At 44.5% G+C, this 12,434-nt stretch overlaps 1 protein-coding gene across 1 annotated transcript in view; it reads right to left on the bottom strand.

Annotated features, from left to right (window-relative positions):
* Nucleotides 1–690: 690 nt before the first annotated feature.
* Nucleotides 691–12,434, bottom strand: part of LOC138303692 (asialoglycoprotein receptor 1-like) — a 49,439-nt gene continuing 37,695 nt past the window's right edge. The window contains exon 6 of the mRNA XM_069243021.1: nucleotides 691–4,542. Coding sequence (XP_069099122.1) covers nucleotides 4,380–4,542 — 163 coding nt within the window. The 3' untranslated portion in view covers nucleotides 691–4,379. The remainder of the gene's footprint in view (nucleotides 4,543–12,434) is intronic.

Here is a 12,434-nt window from a genome sequence, read left to right on the forward strand (position 1 = left end):
GTTTCCCCTTGGAACCTTAGACATCTGTGAGACAAAGAACATTCTATTCAGACCCTTTTAATAAGTGGCCAATCACCGAGTCAGTTAAAAAGAGCAGGACCAGGAACCCTTTAAATAGACCTGGTGGCGGATGTGGCCCTCTAGGACCACCCAGAAACACACATGATCCGTGAGCCAGAGACATGATGCTCTACTTTGCCCTGTGTCCTCCACAAGTGTCATGACTGCCGCATCCTCCCCAGTGTTGGAGGTAAGACGGGAAAGAGTAGTAAAGAGAGGAGCGATGGGTGGTGCATGAACTACGAAAGCAATGAGGCTGCAAGATTGTGACGGTTGTGGTCAGCAGTCAATAGTCTCTTGTGTGCATCTGGATTTCAAGACCGCAAACCAATCTCAATATAGGGTTGCCTTAGAAGGAAAGAAAATGATTTGACAGTTCAAGGTCTTCTATAGAAAAATGGGGCCTAGAGTAAAGGAGTTTGTAGGTACAGGACGCATGGAGGGTCCTTATCGATCACCGAAGAGATGTGCTTTTGGTACCTTTGTGATATGAACAAAGTATTCAAGAAAAATTAGACAAACTAAGCAATGGCAAAATCAAGTGCTCAAAATTATTTTATAAAAAATACACAATTGAAGTTAAAAAATAAGAGCCTAAACAGCGCTGAATTTTTTCAACAGAAATGAGTATTTAATGTATTCTTATAACATCGTACAGCAGCAACTCTAACAGGAGGACACATTGTTAGAGAGAACACAATTTATTTTTACTTATTAGAAGGTTATTATAGATTATTGCTGTAGGTCAAAGGGACAGAGAACTAACTGCCTTAGTTCAAGCAGAAATACTGAAGAATCAACCAGGAGTTAGATTAAGCACCACCGGTGCATGCCAGAGTTCACGAACTTGTCCTAATCAACCAACCGAAAGGCAGGATTTTCCCTAAGGCGGTCCTCAAATGCTCCAAAATTTTCCTGCCCACAATTTCTTTCCAACCAGCGGTCTGGCTATTGAGAAGGGTTTCTGGGTTGCTAGGTATAGTTTTACTCAGCAATGTGCATAGTCTCACTCAGCGGATTGGGAAGTTCTGCAAAGAAGGAGGTTGATTGTCTGGCCTCTGTGAGTAACCAGGAGTCCTAATGTGCAGAGTAATCTTGCTCAGTGTGCTTTCAGGGAATCCTGCTCAGCCAATGGTTGAGGAGTGTTGTCTGGCTGGGTAAAGCCCTGAATGCCTGTGTGGGGAAGCATTACACCCCATATTTGAGGATACTGGCGAAGAGCTTTACTAGCAGCCGTGTTAGTCTAGCTTAAGTGGCACGGATGAGAGTCTCGCCAGGGGTGGGGGTCAGGAGTTGGACATCATCATCAGCAAAGCATGGAGTAGTGTTCAGTGGACTAGTGCGGACTAGTCAGCAGGGTGTAACTTGGACCCTTTTTGGTATGGTGTTGGGTAGCTTTTTTAATCTGCCGTATTTGTAGTATGTTCAATATAGGAATGTATTTTGGTGGGATGTTGTTCAATGCCTAGAAGTCATGTTTGCAGGTTTTCTGGTTTAACCGGGATGTTTTCTGGCTGGGGTAAAGCGATTGAAAGGGACTTTTTCAGCTAGGTGAAAAGTCAGTTCATTTTTTATGGTTGTTACACTATGGGTTTCAGGACACGCACTTGGGTGCTTTAGAGTTCTAATGAGCCTTATTTTGCCAGAGAATATTGAGCAGGATGTTGGAGAGTTCTCCTGTGTTGAGTGTTGTACAATTATCATTGAAGTCTTGGTCAGTTCAGTGACAGGGAGGGTTGGAACAGAGTTCATTTGGAGAGGTGTTGGAGTCAGAGCTATTGTTACACACAACGGCAGGCAGTCCTGTTTAAGGCGGCAATGGATACTTGGGTTCGGTCTGTTAGAGACAAGTCTTGTTCAGATTGGTGTCAGGGGCTCCTCTTGGGTAGGATTTAAGAATCCTTTTGAGTGTAATAGATGAATCTATTGTTCTGTGGACCAGTGTGAGCTATTGGTTGATGGAGTGCAAGGGATTCTGTTGGGCAATATTGTTTATTGAGCTGAGAAGTCTTATTCGGAAGGGTTGCAGGAACCCCGTATGTGCTAGGTTGTGAAGTTCTTCCTTGATGTAGAGGCAAGGGCTAATATTTAATGGAGTGATGTGGCTATCACTTAACAAGGTTTTGGTGTCTTCATTAGCTAAGTGATCAGGAGTTGTGATGGGTATCTTCATGAGCAGTCTTGTTTTGTAGATTGTCTTAAAACCTCCAGATCAATGGTATGGCGGGGCGGTGGGTAGTGTTGTTTGGTATTGGGTCTCTTCTTTGGTAGGTTAGTCTGGATTAGTGTTTAGAGGGGTTGGTTCAAAGTCTTGTTTGCTTGGTAATGCATATCTTTGGCTGCGAATTTTGTCTGCTGGAATGGAAAAGCAGGCGTGGTTTCAATCTCTGATATGAGCAAAAGAGTTTGAGCTTTGGTGTATATTGATCAGCACATGAGACTGGAGTATTGCTCATCTTGGTACTGACAATTCTTGTTTTGCAAGTCTCTCTATGTGGTATGGTTCGGCAGCTGGTGGGCTGTCGGTACGCTGGTTTTCACAAGTTTTGCTTTGCAGGGAAGGGTTTGTACGGCTGGCTTGCAAAACAGTGATTCTTAGCAGGTTAGTACTAACTCTTGTCGAAGAAGTAAGAGTGAGTTCCTTGATGGTGTACAACTTGTTATTGATGAAAGGAATATTCTAGACAGTGACTGGGAGTCCTGCATGGTGGGGTGAGAAATACTGATGAGCAGGGTTAATAGGAGTCTTGTTCTGTGGAGAGCTCAATTTGCTTTTCAGCGTAGTCAGAGGAAGTCTTGTTCACTGGACCATACAAAGGTGACACAGAATCTGTTTGATGGTGGGATGGGCACTATTTTTTTACAGAGTCAAAGGCTGCTGAACCGAGGCCAGAACTCAAAAGTGGTTCCTGAGTTCCAACATAGGCATTTCTGGTCGATAAGCCGCATCTCCTCCTCCTTTCCAACAGTATGGTTGGGATTACTGTTTATCGGGATGATGGACCATCTATTTTTTTGGTGGAGTAAGGCATCTGAATTATGATGGTTAGGACTCTTGTTTGGGCTGGGTGGTGAGATTTGTGGTGGGTTGGGTGAAACTGGCTATACAAGATGGGATGAACTAGGATGGGATGGAATGGGATATTGCTCTGCAGTTAAGTGGACAGTTCTGTTTGATAGTGAAATGGAGAAACTTGCTCAGCAGTGGGATGGTGAGTCTTGGGATTTTGTTGTGTGAGATACCAGCTAGCCTTTTAATGGATGTTGTGGAACCATACAAGGTAATGGGACTGTTTCTTTTTACAGTTTTTGGTAAGTCAATGAGGAGTGTTTTTCAGCAATGTGTTGTAGTGTTGTTGGGTGAATATGGTTAGACATGAGGAAGGGGGTGGTTGGTCAGGTGGTGCCAGTCTTGTTTTGGCAGGAAGCGGCAAAATTATATTTAACAAAGAGGTGGGGAGGCCCGTGTGGTATCGAGGAATGTGCAAAAGTTTAGTGGGTACCTATGTGGCTCTGTATTGTTGGAGGAGTCCTTTGTGGTAAGAAACTTTTTTTCGGTTGTGTGGTGAGTAGTCAAGTTCAGAATGGTCATGATGATTCTTGTTTCAAAGTATGTAGTGTGTAGTGTGTGCTCTGGTGGTGAAGGCTCTTTCTTTTTCATCATTATTATTAGTGAGGTCTATGAGGATTCTTGTTCAGTGTTTCGGCAGAGAAATCTGTTCATTAGTGTGATATTGACACCACTGTGGATGAATGGTGGGACTACACTTCAGCGATATGATGGGGAGTTTTGTTTCACTATGCAGTGGACAATCTTGACTGCCAGATCTTGAGTGGTAGATTGAGCAGAAGTTGGGGGTTTGAGAGACTTACTAAGTACACAGTGAAGAAACCAATATCTGTAGTACTTGCTGGGCGTGGTGAAAGGGAGTCAGACCAGTAGGGTGGTGCAAACTCTTGTTTAGCAGTGTTGCGGACGGACTTGTTTGCTAGAATGGGTGATGGGTCAATTGTTAACTTTGTCAGGACTATTATTTTGCACTAGTATCCTGTGGTGCATCCTGGGTTGGGTTGCTTTCTGTGGACATACAGCGTCTTTTGCTTTCCTAACGGATGACACAGCTATTATTAGGCAGGGTAGTAGTGAGTATTTTCCAGCAGCATGCTTATTCTTTTTCAGCAGGGTGAAGAAAATTCATGTTAGGTAGAGTAGCCAGAGTCCTTTTATTAAGGGGCATTGTTCCAATCTCGATAGGGAGTGTTGACCACCTAGGGGTATTTTTCCAGAGCATTGGCTTAGCTGCGACAGGTGGGTGGCTCTAGGAGTTGATGTGCCCAGACTGGATGTACAGCATGCTGGCATGTTTCTCACACACGCTCCTGTACAGCCACCAGCACTTGTCATCATTCCAGGACATATCATCAGAGAGGGTAACACAGTCTTCATTGCCCACATTGTCCGGCTGGTTCCGAGGCCAAAACCTAGAGGAGAAAAAGGTGGACAGACATTGAGTCGGGCAAAACTTTGCTGACACTTTCTACATGCACAGAGACAGCAATGTGATGAGGCTATTGTAATGTAAGTAAGAATTTACTCAAATAAATGTACTTCACAGCCAGGAGTAACAGCTGTGCCTCGGTTTACATATGTTGCCACAAGATGCTGAGACCAAGACACAGCATCTTCGTCGTATCCAGCCAGAAATACTGTTAAGAGATCTTTCAGTTATTTGGCAACAAGTGCTCATGGATCAATCATTTGGCATTTGTTGAGGAAGCAAGTGGTAAGAGTGTTAAGATTGTACAAACATGAATGTTCACAGATACTTCCTGAACTGCATAATGGATGAAGACAATCTTAGGTGTGGAGGTAGGTCATTCCAGAGTTTAGCCTTCTAGTGAAAATAATCTCTTTAATGATTCCCTCCTTACGTACTCTAAATTTTCAAATCATGAAGGCGAGAGGGCTGTTTGAGAGTGCAACATCATAGTCTGGTTTCTTGGCATCAAGAGCCTTCTAGATGATGCAGCATATATTGTGTTTGATGTGGTCTGTCAATGAGAGCAAGGGCAGAACTGTGAGGCTGGATTCAAAGTGGTCAGATTTTCTGAAGCCAGTGAATAAGTGGGGCAGTATGGAAGAGCAGGTTCAAGGAGTTTAGTGGGGGAAGTGAGGGTTGGGTCTGCTTTAGGCAAAAACACAGTGGTTGTTCCACTATCATTGTGAAACAGCATGACAGCTTCAAAAGTGGTGCAAAAGTTGAATAGCCTGAGGAAAGGTTTTACTTTGCGGAGGAGGCACTGATGATATGGAAATATGTTTGCTTTCTTAGTCACATAGGTTCTAAATGAAAGGTGAAACCCTTTGGGTAAATGTGTCATAGACAGAATTGAACTTGCCTTGTGAAGGGGAAAAGATTCTTGGGGTTAGTTACTATTGTTTTGCACAAATCTTGCTGTGCTGCATAAGTGCATGTGCAATCCTTAGTAAATCAAGTCCTCTGTGGCTGTGGTGGCGAATGACACACTGAGGTGGGCCTGGGTACCACGCGTATATTGCTAGGCTGTAATGTTACGAATGGCAAGCCAAGAACTTAGGAGCACCTAGTAAAGAATGGGGCGAGTGGGTACTGAAGATGGGATAGGTGGACCTCACAGGGGACATGGAGTTAAGTCTCCTTAAAACATAGAGAAGTGAATAAAACACTTAAGTACAGTGGGCTTCATGCCCATGTAGGAGGAGAGGGTAGGTTTAAAGGCCCGGAGATCAATGATACTGAAAGCTGTTGATGAATCCAACAGCACAGGGAGGAAGAGGTACCTTTCACTAGTGATGGGGAGCATGTGTTGGACTACGTGTGTAGTTGGTGTCTCTTTGCTGTACCTACAGCCTGGCTATAGGAGACGCTATAGAACTGCCTAATAGCACCCATGGAGAGCAAATTGTATATGGTTGTACAACTTGTAATGTTTGGCTCTGGTGTGCATTAAAGTACTTTCTTTCTTGAAATATGAGCAATGGGTTAGACAGTTGTTTGTTGTGCTGTTGTGTGATTGTTGAGCCATGCATGTGAGCCCCAGCACACCGCCTCCCTGAGAAGCCTGTAACTGCTCTTCATCATTACTACTGAGAGTGACATGTGGAAGGGGTCGTACTTGGCTCAGCTGCCAGAACAACTTTGGGGTGGACTCTGGGACATCCGAGTCAAACAACCACAACCGCCATAGTTGAGGTCCAGTAGCCACTAAATGTGGTATGTGTACCCCCAAACGGATCTGACAGACGGAAGACAAATGTCCACATATAACTCATATTCAGTCAAATCCCTTGAAACAAGATGAGTGGGTCTTGAGTACCATCTTGTCTGGTCTAAATTAGTGTAAGGCTTAGAGGCACAAAGGGCTTTGCACTGTCTTATGTTCTTTGTTAATGTAATGGCAATCAGAAATGCTGTTGTCTATGGAAGCAACTTTGTGTTGCAAGAAACCCTGGTTCAAAGTTCTTGTTTCAGGTGCAGTGGAACAAGTGTGAGGTGCCGACTAGCAGCAGGCCTTCTTACCAGAGGAACATCTTTCATCCAGCTTGTTGGATGTGGATGTGGATTATGTGTAGAGTACTTTCTAGCAATGCCCAGCGTCCACATGAGTGTAATAGTCAAAACTGACAGGGAGAAATGGCTGACAGTGCTCCTGGAGTATTGACGCCACTTGGTAACGAGCTTCACGTCTCTGAAGAATGCACTTCCCACTGGTGCCCAATCACAAACTACATTTCCCATAAGTCTGCTGAAGTCTCAAAAGTTGTGTTTGGAGGAAATGGTGGGAGACATCTCAAACTCGTTGAGTATAAGTTTCCTTATGATTCATGGCATCTTTGCAGGATACCTCTTGCTAAAACCTTAAAGTTCAAAGAAGTTTAATTGAAAGCATGTTTGAAAAGTGAGTGTGAGTACAGAGAAATTCTCGAAAGGATTTAGGGCCTGATTTAGATCTTGGCGGTAATGATCCCGTCATCACTTTTTCGACTGAAAACCCATCCACTGGCCTAGCGCTCCATCTACCTGATTTAGATGTTGACGGCGGGACTGCCCGGGTCCCGCCGTCTCCACCAGGAATCCTCAGCCGCTGCAACAGCACTGCTGGAAACAGTGGCAGGCAACAGGACTCCAGCCACTGTTACCGCTGAGCAGATTTGGATGTGCCTTACTGCCAAGCCAACTGCGGTAGTCTGATCTCCACATCTGAGTTGGAGGATTGGGGTGGTGGACGGAAATGAGGTAAAAACGTACCTTTTTTTCCTGATTCCACTTCTGTTTTTGACTGCACAGGACCTGCTGTCGCTGCTGCCACTGGACCACGGACAAACCACAGCCCCCCCTTCCCCCGTTGCCGGACTCAAACACAGGGAACCTACATTGCCGGTATACGTAGTGGGGTCACTGCACATGAGCTCGGGACCACTGCAGTCATAAACATGTCCCAGTAATTACTTTAAATTACTGTGACATGAATATGTCAGGAACACAATTGTGTCAGACATTGATTGTGACACACTGGTACACAACACATATCTCACACATACACACTGTCATTATGGTGTCGGTATTCATTGCCAAATGAATGCTGGCACCATAATAACCTCACAATCACACTTGTTAACAATCCCCATGTGTGCACATTGCAAGAGGCCATGTCCCTGTAATGTTATGCTATCAGCTGTGTATGTGAGCCAGTACGTGTAGGTGCCTCTGCATGACTGGATTTGATGGGTGAGGTGGAGGGAGTTGTAGTGGGTGACGTGGTTGTCAGATTGTGTGCCACCTGCATGTAGGTCTGGTATTGTGTATGTGTGGTTGTGTGTTGTGTTGCTATGTGCAACGTTCAGGTAAGTGTAGTTGCTGTGTGGTGGTCCTTGTTGCAATGTGTGTAGTGATATTGTGTGAGTATGTGTGTATAAAGGAGTGTGTAGCTGTATTGGTTGTTATGGCTGTGTTGTGTGTAGGTATAGTGTTGATAGTGTGAGTGTGTTGTGTTATGGATGTATGGCAATGTGTGTTTTTGGCATATACGTGCTGTGTGTGGTGGAATGGTGATAAATAACAGTGTGTGTGGTGTGTTGTGTAGTGCAGGGGGACACGTATGACTAAGGTACTGTGTGTGTGTGACCTACCTCTGTTCCACAGCCACTGCTATTGTACAATGTCTATTGGGTCCCACAATGTCCTCCTTCCGTCAGCAATCCGCCACCACTACACTGCCTGTAGAGCTGTAACATCTAAATATGGGCAGCGGAAACCGGCCAGCCTGACGGCTGGGAAGGAGACTCCATCGAGGCAGTCGTCAGCTCAGCCGCAGTACATCTAAATTCGTCGGGCGGACTGCCGTCCACTTGACGGAGTACTCAGGCCCACCGCTACAGCAAATTGGCGGTACAAACGTCAAGATCTAAATCAGGCCCTAACTCATGTAACATATGAACGTAATGGTTGAAGTATGGTTTCTGAGAGACTTTGGAGTAATATTGAAATATACATTTTGCTGGATGTTTTTGGGTCTTCAGTATGTGAGGGAACAGACAGGATCCTTTTCACCCTCAAAGACTTTTGTTATATTCACAAATCACATATTATTATAGATATGGTTGTGACTGGTCTTAAGCAAGTTATTAAGTGGTATCAGTGTGAGCAACACAGTTCTGATGAATGCTTGTTATGTTACAATTTATGAAAAGACAACCTGGAAGGTAGATCATCACCACAAAGCAAAAGGTTTCCCTGCAAGCAAGGAGAATGAAAGTAATGTCAAATGTCTGTAAGACATTAGTTTACCAGATAATTATTTGTGCTCTACTTTCAGAAATAAAAGTGTCCCCACACAACGCAGAGAGTCTGTGGCACAGAGAGACGCTGAATGAATAACTCTGAGATTTCAAAAGACAAATGGTTCAATATGGTGAGAACTTACTAAAGATTTTCACCTTGTCTTTAGGCATACACTACTAAACAAACGTAAGTGCTGAGAAGAGGGCAGCGTTAGAGTGGCGATAGCCGGTTTCTCTCCTTTTTCTTGTTTTTTCTGTCTCTGTCCCCAGGTCTATGGTTACCAAACATATTGCTACTATGTACGGCTGGTTGTGGATATGGAGAAGTGCACAAGTATTCATTATGCTTGCTGGAGCCGGGCTACAAGATTAGTGCTTTCTAACTTATGTAAAAACCTATGGCTGCCTAGTGGGTCTTACAAGTATGAGAAAGGCATGACAGTGTCTATTGAGAAAAGTACAGTTTCAAATTCTCAACCACTTGCATTTGTATTGAAACTTGCCTCTTTATTGAATGACACTTTCTAGAAATGGAAAGGCTCCTGCCTTTCCCATTGTCAAGGAGCTCTACCCCAGGAAGATGCCTACAGCCTCTTTAGTGAATGACACTGTTTCAGGAAATTGAAAACACTCTAGACCTGTTTCCAGAATGACTCCTATGAACAGAAATGCTACTGATAGTATTATGGATGATTTTGCTAAGTTGACGGAGAAACCCAGATCGAAGGAAGCCCACCAGAGAATAAGGGCCACAATTACACAGCAAGCATCTTTGAAGACATCATCACTAGGTAGTGATATTGGTAGAGGCGGTGAAGAATCCTTTGCAACCACAGAAAGGCAGTTAATGGGTTTTAGGAAATACTTGCAGGGATGTACGGAGGCCTAAGGAAAGTGCTCTGTATTAGTAATGCTGGTCTCCTATGGTAAACCAGGAGTATAGTAAACTGCGATAATGACAGACACATGAAAATATGGGTTCTGCAAAATCGCTGGGCATCAGCAATCACTGTCCCTATGTGAGGCCAAGATTCAGGTCTGAGTTCACTTCTTGAGGAGGAAGAATTGTTTTCAATCATTTGACCCAAGATGGGACACTGACTGAGACAGAGGGGGGATTGAAGGAGATGGCAGTGGAAGTGGTCAAACTTATCCAATCAAGACCATCAGCAGCATCCAGGAGTTTGGGGTGATCTGGGGACAATGGTGATTGTGGGAGGAAAGCCTGGGGTGCCACGCTATGTTCACCAGGCCTGCCTGTAAGTCATTGTCACTTCTCAGCCTTTGTTAAGGTCTACAAATATGGCTTTTTCTATTAAAAAGGTCTCCCTCTTGAATGATGTTGAAATTGAGGAAAACGTTGACTCAGACAGAAAGCTTGCTAAGTAAACTGTATCCTATTGATAACCTGCGGTCGACAACACCGTGTCCTTTGAGGAGTCAAGTGTTATGGTGATAAGTCCAAAACATTGCTCCAAACCTCATGTTTTTCGCCTGAAGACTTCAACATAGCTTGCCTCTGTACAGTGAAACAAGCAGTGAGGGTTTAATCAGTGCTATCTCAGGATTCTGGACTGAGCAGGTTCTAAGTATCAGCGGAAGGGCCTGAACGGAAGGATGAGGAGGGTATTAGTCTAGGGCAGGCTTGTGCCTGTCCAGAATGGTGCACTGTCTGTTTCCCCAGACTGTTGGAGGATTTGGATGAGGGCTACTGCCCAGTTCTGTATAGGCTGCAGTGTCTCCTGTCTGAAATGGTCAGGCACGGCGTTTGAAGACTAAATAATTATGTAGCCAGAGACACTTAGGGCCATATTTATACTTTTTGACGCACAACTGCGCCAACGCAGTTGTGCGTCAAAAATTTTAACACCGGCTAACGCCATTCCAAAGCGCCATGCGGGCGCCTTATTTATTGAATGACGTTAGCCAGCGCAGCTGACTGGTGTGCGTCAAAAAAAATTACCCACACCAGGTAGCGCCGGCGTAGGGGACAATGGAGCTTGGGCGTCAAAAAATGGGGCAAGCCAGGTCCGAGGCAAAATATTGGCCTCAACCCGATTTGCGCCATTTTTTTGGACTCCCAACCCCCATTGAAATGACTCCTGTCTTAGCACAGACAGGAGTCATGCCCCCTTTCCCAATGGCCATGCCCAGGGGACTTATGTCCCCTGGGCATGGTCATTGGGCATAGTGGCATGTAGGGGGGCACAAATCAGGCCCCCCTATGCCACAAAAAAAAATAATAATAATACTTACCTGAACTTACCTTAAGTTCCCTGGGATGGGTCCCTCCATCCTTGGGCGTCCTCCTGGTGTGGGCAAGGGTGGCAGGGGGTGTCCCTGGGGGCATGGGAGGGCACCTCTGGGCTCCTTCCGAGCCCACAAAGATCCCTTAACAGGCGTTAAAAAATGACGCAAAAACGGCTGGATGTCATTTTTTCAGGCCCGCCCACTCCCGTGCGTCATTTTTGCACGGGAGTTTAAATAAGGCGCACATGCCTTAGAGTCATTTTTTAGAAGGGAACGCCTACCTTGCATATCATTAACGCAAGGTAGGTGTCCACGCTAAAAAATGACGCAAACTCCAAGATCTTTGGCGCTAGACGGGTCTAACGCCAAAGTATAAATATGGAGTTAGCTTTGCGTCGGATTTGCGTAAAAAAAAACTACGCAAATCCGGCACAAACAGAGTATAAATATGCCCCTTAGAATTCTGAGATGTGGAACTTCACCCAGAGTTATCACTGTGGGTGCGATACCACAATTCGTAATGAGGGCATTCGTGGCAGGATAGTAACAGACTAGCTAGCAGAGACCAGCTGCCAGATAGTCCTATGTGGAAAACTGATTTAATTGTTGGGTCTTTTAAGTTTGGCTTGACATTCAAAATCCATCAGGTGTTGGGTGCCTATGAAAAAGTTTTCATAGTTTTATCTTATTAGCTGATTGACACTTTGTGAATTGGAATTTCTCGACGCATGTTGGGTCATTTGTAGGTTGGCCTCATACAGGCACTCCATCTTTACTGACTAGGTTTTGAATCTGTGAGTCATCTGGTGACTGGCTATCTGTGCACTGGTGTTATAAATGTCATTCAAAAGGTTTTAGCTCATTTGTGGGATGGTTTTGCATCCGTTTGATATGGTGGCTTAGTGGATTAATGCATCTTCTGCTAGAATCTGTCTTTGACATTATGATCACAGACTCAAGTCCTTGCAGCTCAAGCCAGATTTTCATCCTGTCATAAGTTGAAAAAATGAGTACAAAGACTACACATCTGTTATTTACTGGCAAGCTACCCCTCTGGGTGAACATGCATATTATCAAAACCATTGAATGTTGGCGGCATCAGACATGTGTTATTACAAGGATTAGTTCTAATAATTGCACAATTAGATGAAGATGCATTAAGGATGGACTGGAATGACTTTGGTAGTTCAGAAGGAAGTATTTTTACACTGTTTATCCTTCATTATGTCTCTGTAGGTCAACACAGCAAAGATGATTTTACTCTGGTCACAGGTAATAAAATTAATTGTTTTGAGGGTGATTG

This window comes from Pleurodeles waltl, chromosome 7 (genome assembly GCF_031143425.1).
Source record: "Pleurodeles waltl isolate 20211129_DDA chromosome 7, aPleWal1.hap1.20221129, whole genome shotgun sequence".
NCBI lineage: Eukaryota > Metazoa > Chordata > Amphibia > Caudata > Salamandridae > Pleurodeles > Pleurodeles waltl.